General features: G+C 46.0%; 1 protein-coding gene across 1 annotated transcript; it reads left to right on the forward strand.

Annotated features, from left to right (window-relative positions):
- The first annotated feature begins 10554 nt into the window (after positions 1-10554).
- LOC123104808 (ARF guanine-nucleotide exchange factor GNOM) lies at positions 10555-15777 on the forward strand. The gene is made up of 2 exons (XM_044526709.1): positions 10555-11390; positions 11773-15777. Exons 1-2 carry the CDS (start codon positions 10701-10703, stop codon positions 15316-15318), a joined length of 4236 nt encoding a protein of 1411 aa, XP_044382644.1. The 5' UTR covers positions 10555-10700; the 3' UTR covers positions 15319-15777.
- Positions 15778-21984: the final 6207 nt, after the last annotated feature.

Below are 21984 nucleotides of genomic sequence, written 5' to 3' on the forward strand. Positions count from 1 at the left end.
CATACACCTCTGGTCCCTATTGAGGCCTCGTGCCGGTTCCTATCGAGTTATATCAATTCCCTACTTGCAGATAGAACAACATCCCGGGGTGGACTTAAGGGCAACCAGGTGATTCAATAAATTTCAATGAACAATCTGTTGGAAATATGCCCTAGAGGCAATAATAAAATGGTTATCATTATATTTCTTTGTTCATGATAATTGTCAATTATTCATGCTATAATTGTGTTATCCAGAAATCGTAATATGTGTGTGAATACATAGACCATAACACGTCCCTAGTAAGCCTCTAGTTGACTAGCTCGTTGATCAAAAGATAGTCATGGTTTCCTGACTATGGACATTGGATGTCATTGATAACGGGATCACATAATTTAGGAGAATGATGTGATGGACAAGACCCAATCCTAAGCATAGCTCAAAGATCGTGTAGTTCGTTTGCTATAGCTTTTCCGAATGTCAAGTATCATTTCCTTAGACCATGAGATTGTGCAACTCCCAGATACCGTAGGAGTGCTTTGGGTGTGCCAAACGTCACAACGTAACTGGGTGACTATAAAGGTACACTACGGGTATCTCCGAAAGTGTCTATTGGGTTGGCACGAATCGAGACTGGGATTTGTCACTCCGTATGACGGAGAGGTATCTCTGGGGCCGCTCGGTAATGCATCATCATAATGAGCTCAATGTGACCAAGTAGTTGATCACGGGATCATGCATTATGGTATGAGTAAAGTGACTTGCCGGTAACGAGATTGAACGAGGTGTTGGGATACTGACGATCGAGTCTCGGGCAAGTAACGTTCCAATTGACAAAGGGAATTGTATACGGGATTGATCGAATCCTCGACATCGTGGTTCATCTGATGAGATCATCGAGGAGCATGTGGGAGCCAACATGGGTATCCAGATCCCGTTGTTGGTTATTGACCGGAGAGTCGTCTCGGTCATGTCTGCGTGTCTCCTGAACCCGCAGGGTCTACACACTTAAGGTTCGGTGACACTAGGGTTGTTGAGATATTAGTATACGGTAAGCCGAAAGTTGTTCGGAGTCCTGGATGAGATCCCAGATGTCACGAGGAGTTTCGTAATGGTCCGGAGATGAAGATTTATATATAGGAAGTCAAGTTTCGGCCATCGGGAAGGTTTTGGGGGTTATCGGTGGGGAACCAGCCCCTAGTGGGCTGGTGCGCCCCCCCATGGGCCTAGGGGTGGGGGCGCCCCACTTGGCTTGGGGGGCACTCCACCCCCCTTGGTCGCCGCCCCCCTTGGAGATTGCATCTCCTAGGGCCGGCGCCCCCCCTAGGGGTCCTATATATAGTGGGGGGAGGGAGGGCAGCCGCACCCTAACCCCTGGCGCCTCCCTCTCCCTCCCGTGACACTCCTCCCTCTCCCTGAGCTTGGCGAAGCCCTGCCGAGATCACCATTGCTTCCACCACCACGCCGTCGTGCTGCTGGATCTTCATCAACTTCTCCTTCCCCCTTGCTGGATCAAGTTGGAGGAGACGTCTTCCCAATCGTACGTGTGTTGAACGCGGAGGTGCCGTCCGTTCGGCGCTAGGTCATCGGTGATTTGGATCACGACGAGTACGACTCCATCAACCCCGTTCTCTTGAACGCTTCCGCGCGCGATCTACAAGGGTATGTAGATGCACTCCCCTCTCCCTCATTGCTAGGTGACTCCATAGATTGATCTTGGTGATGCGTAGAAAATTTTAAAATTCTGCTACGTTCCCCAACAGTGGCATCATGAGCTAGGTTTATGCGTAGTTTCTATGCACGAGTAGAACACAAAGCATTTGTGGGCGTCGATATTGTCAATTTACTTGCCGTTACTAGTCTTATCTTGATTCGGCGGCATCGTGGGATGAAGCGTCCCGGACCGACCTTACATGTACGCTTACGTGAGACTGGTTCCACCGATTGACATGCACTAGTTGCATAAGTTGGCTGGCGGGTGTTTGTCTCTCCCACTTTAGTTCGGATCGGATTCGATGAAAAGGGTCCTTATGAAGGGTAAATAGAAATTGGCATATCACGTTGTGGTTTTGGCGTAGGTAAGAAACGTTCTTGCTAGAAACCTATAGCAGACACGTAAAAACTTGCAACAACAATTAGAGGACGTCTAACTTGTTTTTGCAGCATGTGCCGTGTGATGTGATATGGCCAAAAGGATGTGATGAATGATATATGTGATGTATGAGATTGATCATGTTCTTGTAATAGGAATCATGACTTGCATGTCGATGAGTATGACAACCGACAGGAGCCATAGGAGTTGTCTTTATTTATTTATGACCTACGTGTCAACATAAACGTCATGTAATTACTTTACTTTATTGCTAAAGCGTTAGCCATAGTAGTAGAAGTGATAGATGACGAGACAACTTCAAGAAGACACGATGATGGAGATCATGGTGTCATGCCGGTGACAACGATGATCATGGAGCCCCGAAGATGGAGATCAAAAGGAGCAAATGATATCGGCCATATCATGTCACTATTTGATTGCATGTGATGTTTATCATGTTTTACATCTTATTTGCTTAGAACGATGGTAGCTTAAATAAGATGATCCCTCGTAATAATTTCAAGAAAGTGTTCCCCCTGACTGTGCACCGTTGCGAAGGTTCGTTGTTTCGAAGCACCACGTGATGATCGGGTGTGATAGATTCTAACGTTCGAATACAACGGATGTAAGCCAGATTTACACATGCAATACACTTAGGTTGACTTGATGAGCCTAGCATGTACAGACATGGCCTCGGAACACGGAAGACCGAAAGGTCGAGCATGAGTCGTATAGAAGATACGATCAACATGAAGATGTTCACCGATGTTGACTAGTCCGTCTCACGTGATGATCGGACACGGCCTAGTTAACTCGGATCATGTTTCACTTAGATGACTAGAGGGATGTCTATCTGAGTGGGAGTTCATTGAACAATTTGATTAGATGAACTTAATTATCATGAACTTAGTCTAAAATATTTACACTATGTCTTGTAGATCAAATGGCCCACGCTAATGTTGCCCTCAACTTCAACGCGTTCCTAGAGAAAACCAAGCTGAAAGATGATGGCAACAACTATACAGACTGGGTACGGAACCTGAGGATCATCCTCATAGCTGCCAAGAAAGATTATGTCCTAGAAGCACCGCTAGGTGACGCACCCATCTCAGAGAACCAAGACGTCATGAACGCTTGGCAGTCACGTGCTGATGATTACTCCCTCGTTCAGTGCGGCATGCTTTACAGCTTAGAACCGGGGCTCCAAAAGCGTTTTGAGAGACATGGAGCATATGAGATGTTCGAAGAGCTGAAAATGGTTTTCCAAGCTCATGCCTGGGTCGAGAGATATGAAGTCTCCGACAAGTTCTTCAGTTGTAAGATGGAGGAAAATAGTTCTGTCAGTGAGCACATACTCAAAATGTCTGGGTTGCATAACCGCTTGACTCAGCTGGGAGTTAATCTCCCGGATGACGCGGTCATTGACAGAATCCTTCAGTCGCTTCCACCGAGCTACAAGAGCTTTGTGATGAACTTCAATATGCAGGGGATGGAAAAGACCATTCCTGAGGTATATTCAATGCTGAAATCAGCGGAGGTGGAAATCAAAAAGGAACATCAAGTGTTGATGGTGAATAAAACCACTAAGTTCAAGAAAGACAAGGGTAAAAAGAACTTCAAGAAGGACGGCAAGGGAGTTGCTGCGCCCGGTAAGCAAGCTGCCAGGAAGAAGTCAAAGAATGGACCCAAGCCTGAGACTGAGTGTTTTTATTGCAAGGGAAGTGGTCACTGGAAGTGGAACTGCCCCAAATACTTAGCGAACAAGAAGGCCGGCAACACTAAAGGTATATGTGATATACATGTAATTGATGTGTACCTTACCAGTACTCGTAGTAGCTCCTGGGTATTTGATACCGGTGCGGTTGCTCACATTTGTAACTCAAAGCAGGAGCTGCGGAATAAGCGGAGACTGGCGAAGGACGAGGTGACGATGCGCGTCGGGAATGGTTCCAAGGTCGATGTGATCGCCGTCGGCACGCTGCCTCTACATTTACCTACGAGATTAGTTTTAAACCTCAATAATTGTTATTTAGTGCCAGCTTTGAGCATGAACATTATATCAGGATCTCGTTTAATTCGAGATGGCTACTCATTTAAATCCGAGAATAATGGTTGTTCTATTTATATGAGAGATATGTTTTATGGTCATGCTCCGCTGGTGAATGGTTTATTCTTAATGAATCTCGAGCGTAATGTTACACATATTCATAATGTGAATACCAAAAGATATAAGGTTGATAATGATAGTCCCACATACTTGTGGCACTGCCGCCTTGGTCACATAGGTGTCAAACACATGAAGAAGCTCCATGCAGATGGACTTTTGGAGTCTCTTGATTACGAATCATTTGACACGTGCGAACCATGCCTCATGGGTAAAATGACTAAGACTCCGTTCTCAGGAACAATGGAGCGAGCAACCAACTTATTGGAAATCATACATACTGATGTGTGCGGTCCAATGCGTGTTGAGGCTCGCGGTGGCTATCGTTATGTTCTCACCCTCACTGATGACTTGAGTAGATATGGTTATATCTACTTAATGAAACACAAGTCCGAGATCTTTGAAAAGTTCAAGGAATTTCAGAGTGAGGTTGAGAATCAACGTGACAGGAAAATCAAGTTCTTGCGATCAGATCGTGGGGGAGAATACTTGAGTCACGAATTTGGCACACACTTAAGGAAATGTGGAATAGTTTCACAACTCACGCCGCCTGGAACACCTCAGCGTAATGGTGTGTTCGAACATCGTAATCGCACTCTATTGGATATGGTGCGATCTATGATGTCTCTTACCGATCTACCGCTGTCATTTTGGGGCTATGCTTTAGAGACTACCGCATTCACTTTAAATAGGGCTTCGTCGAAATCCGTTGAGATGACTTCGTATGAATTATGGTTTGGGAAGAAACCTAAGCTGTCGTTTCTAAAAGTTTGGGGATGTGATGCTTATGTCAATAAACTTCAACCTGAAAAGCTCGAACCCAAATCGGAAAAATGCGTCTTCATAGGATACCCTAAAGAAACTATTGGGTATACCTTCTACCTCAGATCCGAAGGCAAGATCTTTGTTGCCAAGAATGGATCCTTTATAGAGAAAGAGTTTCTCTTGAAAGAAATAAGTGGGAGGAAAGTAGAACTTGATGAAGTATTACCTCTTGAACCGGAGAGTGGCACAGCTCAAGAAATTGTTCCTGAGGTGCCTGCACCGACTAGAGAGGAAGTTAATGATGATGATCATGAAACTTCAGATCAAGTCGCTACTGAACTTCGTAGGTCCACAAGGACACGTTCCGCACCAGAGTGGTACGACAACCCTGTCTTGGAAATCATGTTGTTAGACCACGGTGAACCTTCGAACTATGAAGAAGCAATGGTGGGCCCGGATTTCGACAAATGGATGGAAGCCATGAAATCCGAGATAGGATCCATGTATGAAAACGAAGTATGGACTTTGACTGACTTGCCCGATGATCGGCGAGCCATAGAAAATAGATGGATCTTTAAGAAGAAGACAGACACGGATGGTAATGTAACCATCTATAAAGCTCAGCTTGTCGCTAAGGGTTATCGACAAGTTCAAGGGGTTGACTACGATGAGACTTTCTCACCCGTAGCGAAGCTGAAGTCCGTCCGAATCATGTTAGCAATTGCCGCATTCTATGATTATGAGATATGGCAAATGGACGTCAAAACGGCATTCCTTAATGGTTTCCTTAAGGAAGAATTGTATATGATGCAGCCAGAAGGTTTTGTCAATCCTAAGAATGCTGACAAGGTGTGCAAGCTCCAACGCTCGATCCATGGGCTGGTGCAAGCATCTCGGAGTTGGAACATTCGTTTTGTGAGATGATCAAAGCGTTTGGGTTTATGCAGACTTATGGAGAAGCCTGCATTTACAAGAAAGTGAGTGGGAGCTCTGTAGCATTTCTCATATTGTATGTGGATGACATACTGTTGATGGGAAATGATATAGAATTCTTGGAAAGCATAAAGGCCTACTTGAACAAGTGTTTTTCAATGAAAGATCTTGGAGAAGCTGCTTACATATTAGACATCAAGATCTATAGAGTAGATCGAGACGCCTCATTGGTCTTTCACAGAGTACGTACCTTGACAAGATATTGAAGAAGTTCAATATGGATCAGTCAAAGAAGGGGTTCTTGCCTGTATTGCAAGGTACGAGATTGAGCATGGCTCAATGCCCAACCACGGCAGAAGATAGAGAAAAGATGAGTGTCGTCCCCTATGCCTCGGCCATAGGGTCTATCATGTATGCTATGCTGTGTACCAGACCTGATGTAAACCTTGCCGTAAGTTTGGTAGGAAGGTACCAAAGTAATCCCGGCATGGAACACTAGACAGCGGTCAAGAATATCTTACAGTACCTGAAGAGGACTAAGGATATGTTTCTCGTTTATGGAGGTGACGAAGAGCTCGTCGTAAAGGGTTACGTCGATGCTAGCTTTGACACAGATCTGGATGACTCTAAGTCACAAACCGGATACGTGTATATTTTGAATGGTGGGGCAGTAAGCTGGTGCAGTTGCAAGCAAAGCGTTGTGGCGGGATCTACATGTGAAGCGGAGTACATGCCAGCCTCAGAGGCAGCAGAAGAAGCAATCTGGGTGAAGGAGTTCATTACCGACCTAGGAGTCATTCCCAATGCGTCGGGCCCGATGACTCTCTTCTGTGACAACACTAGAGCTATTGCCCTTGCCAAGGAGCCCAGGTTTCACAGGAAGACCAGGCATATCAAGTGTCGCTTCAACTCCATTCGTGAAAGTGTTCAAAATGGAGACATAGATATTTGTAAAGTACATACGGACCTGAATGTGGCAGATCCGTTGACTAAACCTCTCCCTAGAGCAAAACATGATCAACACCAGAACTGCATGGGTGTTCGATTCATCACAATGTAACTAGACTATTGAGTCTAGTGCAAGTGGGAGACTGTTGGAAATATGCCCTAGAGGCAATAATAAAATGGTTATTATTATATTTCTTTGTTCATGATAATTGTCTATTATTCATGCTATAATTGTGTTATCCGGAAATCGTAATACGTGTGTGAATACATAGACCACAACACGTCCCTAGTAAGCCTCTAGTTGACTAGCTCGTTGATCAAAAGATAGTCATGGTTTCCCGAGTATGGACATTGGATGTCATTGATAAACGGGATCACATCATTAGGAGAATGATGTGATGGACAAGACCCAATCCTAAGCATAGCTCAAAGATCGTGTAGTTCGTTTGCTATAGCTTTTCCGAATGTCAAGTATCATTTCCTTAGACCATGAGATTGTGCAACTCCCGGATACCGTAGGAGTGCTTTGGGTGTGCCAAACGTCACAACGTAACTGGGTGACTATAAAGGTACATTACGGGTATCTCCGAAAGTGTCTGTTGGGTTGGCATGAATCGAGACTGGGATTTGTCACTCCATATGACGGAGAGGTATCTCTGGGCCCGCTCGGTAATGCATCATCATAATGAGCTCAATGTGACCAAGTAGTTGATCACGGGATCATGCATTATGGTACGAGTAAAGTGACTTGCCGGTAACGAGATTGAACGAGGTATTGGGATACTGACGATCGAGTCTCGGGCAAGTAACGTACCGATTAACAAAGGGAATTGTATACGGGATTGATCGAATCCTCGACATCGTGGTTCATCCGATGAGATCATCGAGGAGCATGTGGGAGCCAACATGGGTATCCAGATCCCGCTGTTAGTTATTGACCGGAGAGTCGTCTCGGTCATGTCTGCGTGTCTCCCGAACCCGTAGGGTCTACACACTTAAGGTTCGGTGACGCTAGGGTTGTTGAGATATTAGTATACGGTAAGCCGAAAGTTGTTCGGAGTCCCGGATGAGATCCCAGATATCACGAGGAGTTCCGGAATGGTCCGGAGATGAATATTTATATATAGGAAGTCAAGTTTCGGCCATTGGGAAGGTTTCGGGGGTTATCAGTATTGTACCGGGACCACCGGAAGGGTCCCGGGGGTCCACCGGGTGGGGCCACCTATCTTGGAGGGCCCCATGGGCTAAAGTGGGAGGGGAACCAGCCCCTAGTAGGCTGGTGCACCCCCCATGGGCCTCCCCTGCGCCTAGGGTTGGAACCCTAGGGGTGGGGGCGCCCCACTTGGCTTGGGGGGCACTCCACCCCCTTAGCCGCCGCCCCCCTTGGAGATTGCATCTCCTAGGGCCGGCGCCCCCTGGGGGTCCTATATATAGTGGGGGGAGGGAGGGCAGCCGCACCCTAACCCCTGGCGCCTCCCTCTCCCTCCCGTGACACTCCTACCTCTCCCTGAGCTTGACAAAGCCCTGCCGAGATCACCGTTGCTTCCACCACCACACCATCGTGCTGCTGGATCTTCATCAACTTCTCCTCCCCCCTTGCTGGATCAAGTTGGAGGAGACGTCTTCCCAACCGTACGTGTGTTGAACGCGGAGGTGCCGTTCGTTCGGCGCCAGGTCATCGGTGATTTGGATCACGACGAGTACGACTCCATCAACCCCATTCTCTTGAACGCTTCCGCGCGCGATCTACAAGGGTATGTAGATGCACTCCCCTCTTCCTCGTTGCTAGATGACTCCATAGATTGATCTTGGTGATGCATAGAAAATTTTAAAATTCTGCTACATTCCCCAACACAATCTGATTATAAAGTGGCAATTCATCATATCCTAACAAACACACAACCGATTGCATCATATGGATCCCAATCATGTGAGGTAGCTCACGGGGACTTTGTATTCGATCACAAGGGAGAGAAAATACCATCTAGCTACTGCTATGAATAGTAAGGTCCTAAAGGAACTACTCACACATAGCCATGGAGGCAACAAGGCTGAGAAGAATCCTCTCGTGAATCGTGATGGATTCCCCCTCCGACAAGGTGCCGAAACAGGTCTCCAGATTGAAACTCCTCGAAACGGGAATTTGCGGCGGTGAAAAAAATGGAGAAAGATGATACGAAGGGTTTCTTGATTTATGAAATTTATAGGCGAAAGAATGGACGAAAGACAGTGCACAGGGTGCCCACACAACCTAGTGGTGCGGGTCAGCCCCTGGTCCCGTCGCCTGGCCGCATGGGGCCCTTGGCTGGCCCCTCGACAGGTCCAGGCACTTTCTGGAATCTTCGTGACGCGAAATAATTATATTAAATCCTTAGAGCTTTTTTACCTCGTAGATATGGATTTTCTAAAAAGTCAAAAAACATGTAGAAAACAACAACTAGCTTCGGGCACTAAATTAATAGGCTAATAAAAATGCTATAAAAAGTATTGAAAAGTGATATTATAATAGCATGAAACAATCAAAATTTATGTATACATTCGAGACGTATGTAGGGGTCATGTATATCAATCAAGTGCCCGATCAGGGGTAGTTTTGACTGATCTTGAATTTTTTTTCCGAGACTTGACTAAGACATTTTTGGAACCAAACATACAATTTTTGAGGATTTTTCAATTGGGTTTCATCAATTTTGTCGTGGATTTCATTGTCTCTAGAGGCTACAAAGCTGGGCCATGTGGTTAGACAGGCATATGGCTTGATCATGCGCGGACCCACATGCTTCGTCAATGCAACCCATTTCTCATGTGGATTCCTTCATCAAATCCTACTCTTATGTTTTATATGTTAAACTTTGTTTTGCATATTCATTCAAACAATAAACTAAGGAAATAATGAATGTAATGGTTATAAAACTGTATGCAGCTTGGAATACCATAGGCGGGATTCTACATGCACACTCTCCATCTCACTCACGATGACAAGCAAGAATTGTTTTTCATGCAACATTGAAATTTTGTTCATTCATGAAATCTTGTTCCATTTTTGCGGTTCATTCTACATAAGTACAAGAAACCTGAAATTTAGTACTAAAAATGGTCATTTATATTGTCAAGAGCCAATTGTCGGTATCCAAATAAGCCGCAACATAGGCTATTGATATGTGGTAGAAAAACACCTTCGCCGCAATGATTTTTAATAAACTATATAACCAAACAACGATATATTGAAGGCGTGCTCACTGTCTTCTTCTGTCATACCATATGGTTAAGCTAAATATCGAGTCAAATCGCAATTCAAACTCTATCCCACTACAAACCATAATTTTCAACACATCCAATCACATACATAAACTCGATCTACAATGGAATGGTAAAGGCTCCGGGGAATCAGTGCCAATCTCAACACATATGATGTTCGTGCTAAACCTTCTTCTCGTCGTGAACGCACGCCGTTGAGCTACATAAATCAATTCAGAAGACCTCTTTGATTCGACGGAATTTTATGAAAAAGGAATGGCCTACTCCCAACATGAAGAAATTTGAAAAAAAAAGAGGAATGGCCTGCCCCCAACATGAAGCATAGAATATTTTATAAAGTTCAAAATTTCAAACCAAACAAAGGCAAAAACCCACCAAACTCATTCGGTGGTAGTACTAGGAGTTGAGCTTTGGTGTCTCTCAGATCCAGCCCCTCACCCCAACCCCGAAGACCAAACCCGCCAGCAGCCAGATCTCACCCCGCCCAGATCAGATCCCAACCCGGCCCCCGGATGCGCTCGTAGCCGCCCGCGCGCTCGCACCGGACCGCCGCCCGCCTCCATGGGCGGCCTCAGGGCAGCGTCGGAGTCGCCGTCGTCGGGCGTGGCGATGGCGTGCGTGGTGGCGTCGGAGGTGGCCACGGTGCTGGCCGTCATGCGCCGCAACGTGCGCTGGGCGGGCGTGCGCTACGGCGGGGACGACGGCGGCGGCGCCGAGGAGGAGCACCTCGACCACCCCCTCATCGCGGGGCTCAAGTCGCTCCGCCGCCGCGCCGCCGCGTGGGGGACCCGCTGGCCCGAGGCCGACCCGCTCCTCTGCCTCCGCCCCTTCCTCGACGTCGTGCGCTCCGACGAGACCGGCGCGCCCATCACCGGCTCCGCGCTCTCCTCCCTGCACAAGCTCCTGTCCCTCGACCTCGTGGCGCCCGGCGGGGGCGCCCCCGAGGCCATGGGCGCCGTCGTGGAGGCCGTCACGGGCTGCCGCTTCGAGGTCACCGACCCGGCCTCCGAGGAGGCCGTCCTCGCCCGGGTCCTGCAGGTGCTGCTCGCCTGCGTGCGCGGCCGCGCAGCCCCCGCGCTCTCCAACCGCCACGTCTGCGCCATCGTCACCACCTGCTTCCGCGTCGTGCAGCAGGCCGGCACCAAGGGGGAGCTCCTGCAGCGCGTCTCCAGGCAGACCATGCAGGAGGTCATCCGCTGTGTCTTCGCCCGCCTTGCTGACATTGAACCCACCGCCATCGTCAACGAGCAGGTGGGATTGCTTCTCAGGGTCTTCAGCCCACCAATTACATTTTTATATTGCTTGCACACTTGATCATGGAGACAATGCTGCTCTTTTCCTTTTTTACCCAGTATTGTGATAGTTTAACTTGCAGTGCTCTTTTTGGTTTGTGTACTGAAGTAACTATACTTATTCATGTGTGTGTGTATTTGTATGGAGGGTTAATTGGAGTCTTAGTTTTCTAAATGCTGTCATTCCAGCAATTTGACCATGTGCACATGAAACCGACTCCATTTTTACTTGCCTTGAGTACCTACCTGTACACTATGTATCATGCTAGTTTGGAACAAAATGCATTCTGGTGGTAATACCAAGTTTGGTGTATTAATGTGGTGGTGCGTTTGTTCCACAGATTAGCAAGAACCAAGATTTGGGTGCTGAGGAGCTAGGGAATGGGAAGAGTGATTATGTTTGTTTGAATAGCTCCGGGGATGAGGTCGGAGGTGGCTTTGGTGCCGTTCAAGACAAGGACATGATGGAGCCGCTCGGGGTTCCTTGCATGGTGGAGATATTACAGTTCTTGTGCTCCCTCTTGAACATAGCCGAAGACATGGATGTGAGCCAAAGGATGAATGGCATTGATTATGATGAGGACGTGCCCCTCTTTGCTCTGGGGTTGATAAATTCTGTCATTGAGTTGTCAGCTTCGTCTATCGACAGGCACCCAAAGTTGCTGGCTTTTGTACAGGATGAACTGTTCCACAATCTAATGCAGTTTGGCTTGTCAATGAGCCCCCTGATTCTGTCGACAGTGTGCAGCACTGTTTTTACTCTCTTCTACCATTTACGTCAGGAACTTAAGTTGCAAATTGAGGCTTTCTTCTCGTGTGTGATCCTAAGATTAGCCCAGGGTAGATATGGAGCTAGTTATCAGCAGCAGGAAGTCGCCCTGGAGGCTCTAGTGGATTTCTGTCGGCAGAAAGAGTTTATGGCTGAGATGTATGCAAACATGGACTGTGATCTACAGTGTTCAAATATTTTTGAAGACCTAGCTAATCTTCTGTCTAGAAGTGCATTCCCTGTAAACAGTCCATTGTCCGCATTGAATGTTCTTGCATTGGATGGTTTGGTTGCTGTCATTCAGGCGATAGCAGAGAGGACTGATCATGCACATCAGCATCATGGGCAGACAGTTCCAGAAATAAGTGAATATTTTCCCTTTTGGCAGTTGAAGTGTGAGGGCAGTAATGATCCTGATCAATGGGTTAGATTCGTTCACCAGCAAAAAAGCATCAAGAGAAAGCTAATGGTTGGTGTTGAGCATTTCAATAGGGACAAAAAGAAGGGCTTTGAGTACCTGCAAGGTGTCCACCTATTGCCTGAAAAACTTGATCCACGAAGTGTTGCTCTGTTCTTCCGGTACACACCTGGATTGGACAAGAACCTTCTTGGGGAATACCTTGGGAATCATGATGAGTTCTCTATTCTGGTACTTCACGAATTTGCTAAAACCTTTGACTTTGAGGATATGAACTTGGACGCTGCCCTAAGGCTCTTCTTGGAAACTTTCCGGCTGCCTGGTGAGTCACAAAAGATACAGCGGATTCTGGAGGCCTTCTCTGAGAGGTATTATGAACAGTCACCACACATGTTTGTTAACAGGGATGCCGCTCTGGTGCTGTCGTATTCAGTAATTATGCTCAACACAGATCAACACAATGTAAGGGTTAAGAAGAAGATGACTGAAGAAGACTTTATCAGGAACAATCGCCGTATCAATGGTGGGAATGATCTTCCGAGGGAGTTCTTGTCGGAGCTGTTTTATTCTATCTGTCGGAATGAGATCAAAACCATTCCCGAGCAAGGAGCTGGATGCTCTGAGATGTCTTATAGCCGCTGGGTTGATCTGATGTGGAAGTCAAAGAGGACATCAGTGTACATTGCTTGTGACTCCTACCCTTTTCTTGATAATGACATGTTCCCTATCATGGCTGGACCATCAGTTGCTGCTATCTCCGTGGTTTTTGATAATGTTGAGCATGAGGAGATTCTTACAGGATGCATTGATGGTTTTCTATCTGTAGCAAAGCTGGCTGCATTCTATCATCTCGATGATGTATTGAATGATCTTGTTGTGGGTCTATGTAAGTTCACCACTTTGTTGAACAATTCTTATGCTGATGACCCTGTAATAGCTTTTGGGGTGGATACCAAGGCTAGAATGGCAACAGAGGCGGTCTTCACAATTGCAACTACTTATGGTGATCATATACGGAGTGGATGGAGGAATATAGTAGATTGCATTTTAAGGTTGCACAAGATAGGCCTTCTTCCTGGTCGCCTCACTGGCGATACAGGTGACGATCAGGAGTCGTCTTCAGATTCATTGCCTAGCAAGCTTGGTTCATATGCACTTGCACCTCAAGCCTTACCAATCAACACCCCTAAAAAAACATATGGGCTGATGGGTAGGTTTAGCCAACTACTGTACCTAGATGCTGAAGAACCAAGGTCCCAGCCAACTGAGGAGCAACTGGCAGCTCAGAGGAATGCTTTGGAGACCGTAAAGAAATGCCAAATAGGTACCATCTTCACCGAGAGTAAATTCTTACAAGCTGACTCACTCTCAAATCTAGCAAGAGCCCTCATTCAGGCAGCAGGCCGACCTCAGAGGATAACCAGCTCGCTTGATGATGAAGGCACGGCAGTGTTCTGCTTAGAGCTCCTAATTACTGTCACATTAAATAACAGAGACAGGATTGTGCTTTTGTGGCAGGGTGTTTATGAGCACATAACCCATATCGTTCAGTCCACAGTGATGCCTTGCAATCTGGTGGAGAAGGCTGTGTTCGGGCTTCTGCACATCTGCCAGAGGCTGCTTCCTTATAAGGAGAATCTGGTGGATGACTTACTGAGGTCACTGCAGCTGATTTTGAAACTTGATGCTCGTGTAGCTGATGCTTACTGTGAGAACATCACGTTGGAGGTCACACGACTTGTGAAGGCCAATGCAACCCATATCAAATCTCAGATGGGCTGGCGAACTATAATTTCCTTACTCTGCGTCACCGCTCGCCATCCTGATGCTTCTGATGCTGGCTTTGAAGCTCTGGTTTTCATCATGTCTGAGGGAGCACACCTCTCACCTGCCAACTTCATCGTTTCAGTGGAGGCCTCAAGGCAGTTTGCAGAATCCCGGGTTGGGTCTTCAGAGAGATCTATCCATGCCTTGAACCTAATGGCTGACTCAGTAAATTGCCTTACACGCTGGTCACGTGAGGTCAAGGAAGCTGGTGGCGAGGCAGACAGGATATTGGAAGGAATTGCTGAGATGTGGCTGCGGCTAGTGCAGGCATTGAGGAAGGTGTGCACGGATCAGAGGGAGGAAGTGAGGAACCATGCGCTGTTATGTTTGCACAGATGCTTAATAGTTGATGGAATATCAGTTTCCTCTTCTGCATGGTTGATGTCCTTTGATATTATCTTCCAGTTGCTTGACGAGTTGTTGGAGATTGCTCAGAGTTACTCACCAAAGGATTTCAGAAATATGGAGGTGTCCCTCTTGCATGCCGTGAAACTGTTGTGCAAGGTGTTCTTGCAGTCACTTAAAGACTTGTCCGCACAGAGCAGTTTCAGCAAGCTGTGGCTGGAAGTCCTCGACATGATAGAGAAGTTCATGAAAGTGAAACTGAGAGGGAGGAGGACTGAGAAGCTACATGAGGCAATCCCTGAGCTACTGAAGAACATACTACTGGTGATGAAAGCAAATGGTGTACTGTCAAAGACTAGCGCCAGCGAGGAGAACACGTTGTGGGAAGCAACATGGCTTCAAGTCAACAAGGTCGCGCCATCGCTGCAGCCAGAGGTTTTCCCTGACAATGAAAGCGACTCCGCAGCAGAAGGCGAGCAGAGCAAGCCGGAGAGTTCAGCACAGGAGGGCCAAACTGCCGAGCAATAGGTCCAAACTGCTGAACATCGAATCCGACCTTCCAGCAATTTTCGGCGGAGCTATACACAGACGCCTGGCTGCGCTCTCGGTGGACATTAGGGAGGGAGAGCAAGCTGGTGTATTGTAATTCTTTAGTCCATAATAATTGGCTTTTTTTGGGTTATTGACGTGGATGTTGCCACTCTGAGGTTTTATTGTTGCAACACCTGAGGAAAATTGTATGATAGGGTATATCGCAGCAGTTACAGGATTTCCCCCCAACACCCGCATTGTTACATTTGTTACAGATGTGAATAGGTGGATGAGGTAGCAAAACACCATGGATTTTACCATACCGTGCAAGTGCTGGATGCATGCCAACTTTTTTCTTGCATCTATTATTACAAGCTGTAATCACGCTAGATATTTACTGTACATTATTTGGTGCAAGCATGCACCCAGTGCATATTGAGTGAATTGGGTTGAGCATGGCTTGAGAATTTTTGTAGGATCTGGAAAATACATGGTAACCTTTTCGCCTTGATTGGTTGACGTATATGGTTGTAGGCCTATTTGCTTCACAATCATATCGAAAATTCTACGGCGTGAATTTGTAGCTGATGATATTCTATTTCTCTAACAAAAGCTTATTTATATGATTATTTGTTGAGACCCAGGCGCATGTTATTCTCTTATCAAACCAGGGTATGAGACGCAGTCTTGGTGTCTGTTTGGATATTCAATCTAAAGCCACACACATATTCTGGTAATCAACAGACTTGTTGAAGTAGTTATATTCTAGCTATCGCGAAAGGTTTTGAATGAGAAGTTGAAATATATGCATGGTGTTCATGTATCATGTTATAACTTGCAATTTTCATGATAAAGGTGCTTAAATAGATGGGTCACCATTTTTTTGTGACCAGATTCTCATGCATGCATGATGATAAATTGATTTTTTTAGAGTACGTAAATTACGTACCATAGCTTTATATAAGAGAGGGAAAATGTACAAGATAAAAGTGCATCACAGCCACAGCTTGGCTGAAGGCAAAGTAATAAGACTCCAAATCCAAACACAGGACCTACTCCTCACAAAAGATCACTCATTCCTCTCCCTCCTGCCAAAGCCCACATTCTGAGCTCCTCGAAGACTAGCTCAAATGTTGTTCGTGATAATGTTTTCCGGATGGTAGGATATTGTTAAGTGTAACGATAGTCCTAAAACAATTTTGAGAATATAATGTTAGAAGAACATCGTATTGAATTGACCCAAACTTGTTTGTTATACTTTGAGATACAATCGTTATAACATAGAGTGTTAACATGCGATTTAGTTCCTTAGACCACGAGAGTATCGTAGTCACTTCTTACCATACGACGAACTTTGAAGTTCCTCAAACGTCATCTGTAAGATGGTGATCATAACGATAACTTGCTGTTCATCGGAAAGTTTGACAAGGGACTAGATAGCTCATGAGTGGGATTTGCTCCTCTGACGATGGAGAGATATTCTTAGGGACTATGCCGGAACAAGTCAACGAGAAAGAAGAACAAAACCAGTAATGAGGAAACCGGTTTAGTGAGCATGTGTATGACTCAAGAGGATATCAATATATCCCACCTCAGGTTTTGTAAACTCTAATAATATTAATGAGGCTTTTATATATAATTAAATATAAACGAGTCTTAAAGAGCAAGTGGTGGATTATTATTCTGCGGTAGATGGGATTCGAACCCGCACGCTAACGTCTAGCGGCATAGCGCATTAACCACTGCACCACAGTCAATCTGATGACCTATAACTGAAACCGGCACTATTTTACCGCTGTTTCAGTTCCAGTTAGGATTTTTCTAAAAAAGAAAACGTAAATATGAAACGGAATTCACGGATATTAAAAATGTTGATCGATTTGAAAAAAGTTCATGAATTTCCCAGAAAAAAGTTCATGAATTTGAAAAACGTTCACGGGATTTTTGAAGAAAATTTCACATATTTGAAAAAAGTTCATCAATTTTGACAAAAAAGTTCACGAATTTGCAGAAAGTTCACCGGATTCTGGGAAAAAGTTCACTACTTTGAAATTTTTTCCTTGATTTTGATAAAAAGTTCACGAATTTGAAAAAAGTTCATCAATTTTGAAAAGGCATTCATGGATTTTCAGAAAAAGTTCATGAATACAGAAAAAGTTCATCAATTTTGTAAAAAAGTTGACAAATTCTAAGAAGTTCACCAGTTTTGAATAAAGTTCATCGAATTTGTGAAAAAAAGTTCACGCATCTTTTAAAAGAGGAACAAGAAAAAAAAGAAATTGAAAGGTAAAAGAAAGGAGAGAATGGAACAAAAGAAGGAACGGGAAGTAAAGAATCGCATGACGTTGGTTGTCCTGTTGGTTATCGAAGCTAACTTCAAACGAGGAGGTCGCGGTTTGAATCTCACCCGCGCAGAGTTTTTTGCCCTTTAAAACAGGAAAAAGGGATGGGGCGGCCCAGCGTGGAAGGGGGGGGGGGGTGTACGCCCGTTTGTGGAAAACGAAGTATGGGGCGTAGAAGGTGCCGAATAGGGTTTGGCGAGGACTCCTCCTTCCCTAGGGCCGGCGCAAGGAGGGAGGCCTCTTCCCCCTTGCGGTGCCCCCTCCCCTCCCCCTATATATACACACTAGAGGTTTTTTCCCTTGAGACACACAAATTTGGAGCCTCCTCTAGTTCCAGTTGATCCAATTAGAGCTAGATCTAGATCCTCTAATCCTCATAATTAGAAGCCCAGTGTAGTTCCAATCCTCTCACTCTAATTATCCAATGACGATTAGCTCTGGACGGTGAAGCATTGCCGGATCATGAAGACCGTACGCTTGCAATATGTGGAGAGGCGTGCTTTCGGTCATCCGTTCGAGGGACTGTTCATGGATGGTTCGAGGGATCATTTATCTACGGTTCGAGGGACTCCAAGTACGATCTAGAATGACTTGTCTTCTTCCGCTTCAACTCAGAGTCGGTAACGATCTGATCCAAACCATTTAGTGCGTCTTTATAGTGTTCCTGGTTGACCGTAGGGCGATTTTTTGTCTTCTACTATGTTTCCCAATAGTACACTCCTCCTTAGGAGGTAGCTAGGTGGCTTCGCAAGGCATGTTCTTCTTTGGTGCATGGCTGTGAGGAGTGTTGGGAGAGGCGTGCGCCCTTCTCCGGTGGAAAACCACGGTGGTTACATCGTATATCTTTTCTAGATATATTATAAAAGTTCATTGAAAACACAAAGCATCTCAAATATAATAAAAATTACATCGAGATTCCGAAACCACCGAACGACCACTACTGCTGCCAGAATGAGCCGCTATCGCCGCCCCCCTACCGGAGCCTCTTGACCTTGTCGATGGCAACCGAGAAGTCTCCGTGCACTTGCCCCTAAGGACCAGTGCCCTAGAGCTGCAGTCATCGCCATTGAATCCTTTTATAGATCTGAAGCACCTGACACCAAATCTGTCCACATGACGAGAAATCCTAACCTTGCCGCTCAAGGAGACAACATGAATCTATGTCGGAGTTCCGTCGACTAAGTCCAAACGGATGAACTCGATAAGGATCGGAGCCCAAAAGACAAACTCAAAGAAGAAGCGCCGCCATCCATCTAAGCGCCGCACCCGCGAGGACTAAAAACCCTAACCTAAACTACTAACCGAAGAGGAGGCACTAGGATTCGCCACCACTGGCCATCAGAGCTACAGGCAGAGGGGAGGTGAATCCACAATCTTTCTGTGAAATCTGGAAGGAAAAGTTACCTAGCTGCCTAGGGTTAGGGGATGAAGCGAGGGAAAGTGCCGTATGGATCTACCAAGTAGGTGAAGGTTACTTCCCACGCTTGGACTATACTAGTGCATCAAGGCTGGATGCCGCCTCTGGCAGGATATGTGAAGATTAATGTGGATGCCACGGTGAGGACGACCCAACGAGTAGCAAGCTTCGTTGTGATGGCGCACGATGACGACCATTACATGTAGTCTCCCACACCGATGACCCACAGGTCCTTGAGATGCTGGCATGTTGGGGAGCACTTGCCCTGGTAGCTGACATTACGTTACAGTGGATGTTCGTGGCAAGCGAGTGTCTCACGGTCAATCCGACCCGAAGGGTTCCTACGGAGGCCAAGGGCAGATAGTCAGCCCTGAGGCGGTAGAGTTTGCATGCTTAGAACACCACCATGAGAGGAGAATGCATAATAATGAAGCCCATTCCTTGACGTGCTATGCAATTTCCTTAGTACCAGGCAACCATGTTTGGCAAGGTTTGCCGCCAGAAGGCGCTTGTATGAACACTAAATATTTCCTCTAGTGAATATAATGTGTGTGCTATGAGAAAATGTCTGTATCCTTTTTGAGTAATTTTAACATGCTTCCTTCTATCTCCTTTTTACACATGAGAGGTAAGAAGGTAATAGTTAATCATACCACTAGTTAATTAAAGGGTCGTGCTACGCCCCCGCCTCGGGAGCCATTAGATATGGCGTCATCCTGCGATCCAGCCTGTCCTCGTTATCGCAACAAAGGCAGTGTTGCAGAACCTTTTGCAACACAACTCATGTTGCGGAAAAATTGCAACAGAGATAGTGTTACAGAATTATTTTTTCGTAGGCCCATGGACTTCTGCAACATAGGCCATGTTACGGAAGCATCCCGACACAGCATCGTTGTTGTTGAAGCACGAGGATGTTGTTGAAGCAGCTATATTTCTGCAACACTGGCGATGTTGCAATCCTAGTGAGATCACAACACCGGCCTCCTAGCACCGTCGTCGTCAGGGCCTGTGATGTACCCCCAGCTTGCCTGCTGTATCGAGGATGGAGCACACGGGCTATGACAGTGACCCGGCTGCCCTGTCCCCCACGCCTCCGTCATAGTAGTGTGGGCGTCACGTGGTGATGTTGACGGAGAGTTCAGCGTTTGGGTGGGGATGTGGATGAAGGAGAGGAGAAGGTATGAGATAAAGTGCTAACAAGATGCTGGAGGCGAGCGGTGCATGGTCCTCTCCAAGACGCGTGGCACCCACACAACGTGTATGGGTTTAAACCCTTTGGGGAACTAGTGCCGCATTACCTCATCCGTGAAGCACATCGGATGAGCGGTGCCCCAGACCCGGGCTATGTCGTGCCGGAGATCGGCTGCCAGCTCGGCCTGGTGCTGCTCCCAAACTCTATCGTCCCGTTCAGCCGGAGCATACTCACGAGATCCGTAGATGGATCTTGTTTGTCCTGCTCTAATGTCCAGGTCATGATGGAGATCATATTGGTATTCTGGCTGTGCTGCCTCCTTGCCTTTACAGAGAGGGGGAGCGGGTGGGTATTCGGCCTCTCCAGCCGGCCTGTTGATACGTCTCCAACGTATCTATAATTTTTGATTGTTCCATGCTATTATATTATCTGTCTTGGATGTTTAATGGGCTTTAATATACCTTTTTATATTATTTTTGAGACTAACCTATTAACCAAAAGCCCAGTGCAAATTGCTGTTTTTTGCCCATTTCAGTGTTTCGCAGAAAAGGAATATCAAATGGAATCCAAACGGAATGAAACCTTCGCGAGGATCTTTTTTGGAACAAACGTGATCCAGGAGACTTGGAGTAGATGTCAAGGAAGCAGCGAGGGAGCCACGAGGCAGGATGGCGCACCCCTACCCTCGTGGGCCCCTTGCAGCTCCACCGACCTATTTCTTTTGCCTATATATACTCTTATACCCTAAAACCTTCGGGGAGAGCAACGAAACACCTTTTTCACCGCCGCAACCTTCTGTACCCGTGATATCCCATCTTGGGGCCTTTTCCGGCGCTCCGCCGGAGGGGGATTCGACCATGGAGGGCTTATACATCAACCCCATAGCCTCTCCGATGATGTGTGAGTAGTTTACCACAGACCTTTGGGTCCATAGTTATTAGCTAGATGGATTCTTCTCTCTCTTTGGATCTCAATACAAAGTTCTCCTCGATCTTCTTAGAGATCTATTCGGTGTGTTTGCTGAGATCCGATGAATTATGGGTTTATGACTTGATTATCCATGAATATTATTTGATTCTTCTCTGAATTCTTATATGCATGATTTGATATCTTTGCAAGTCTCTTTGAATTATCAGTTTAGTTTGGCCTACTAGATTGATCTTTCTTGCAATGGGAGAAGTGCTTAGCTTTGGGTTCAATCTTGCGGTGCTCGATCCTAGTGACAGAAAGGGAAACGACACGTATTGTATTGTTGCCATCGAGGATAAAAGGATGGGGTTTATATCATATTGCTTGAGTTTATCCCTCTACATCATGTCATCTTGCCTAAAGCGTTACTCCGTTCTTATGAACTTAATACTCTAAATGCATGCTGGATAGCGGTCGATGTGTGGAGTAATAGTAGTAGATGCAAAATCATTTCGGTCTGCTTGTCACGGACGTGATGCCTATATTCATGATCATTGCCTTAGATATCATCATAACTATGCGCTTTTCTATCAATTGCTCGGCAGTAATTTGTTCACCCACCGTAATACATGCCATCTTGAGAGAAGCCACTAGTGAAACCTATGGCCCTCGGGTCTACTTTACATCATACTAATTTCCCGTCAACTAGCCATTTCTGTCGCCGTTTATTTTGCAATCTTTACTTTCCAATCTATAAAACAAAAATACCAAAAATATTTATCTTATTATCTTTATCAGATCTC

This window comes from Triticum aestivum, chromosome 5A, assembly GCF_018294505.1.
Source record: "Triticum aestivum cultivar Chinese Spring chromosome 5A, IWGSC CS RefSeq v2.1, whole genome shotgun sequence".
Taxonomy (NCBI): domain Eukaryota; kingdom Viridiplantae; phylum Streptophyta; class Magnoliopsida; order Poales; family Poaceae; genus Triticum; species Triticum aestivum.

Coding starts and splice junctions, on each gene's coding strand:
- LOC123104808 (XM_044526709.1), top strand. CDS start 10,701: ATGGGCGGCCTCAGGGCAGCGTCGGAGTCGCCGTCGTCGGGCGTGGCG. Junction 11,391..11,772: donor CCGCCATCGTCAACGAGCAG/GTGGGATTGCTT, acceptor TTTGTTCCACAG/ATTAGCAAGAACCAAGATTT.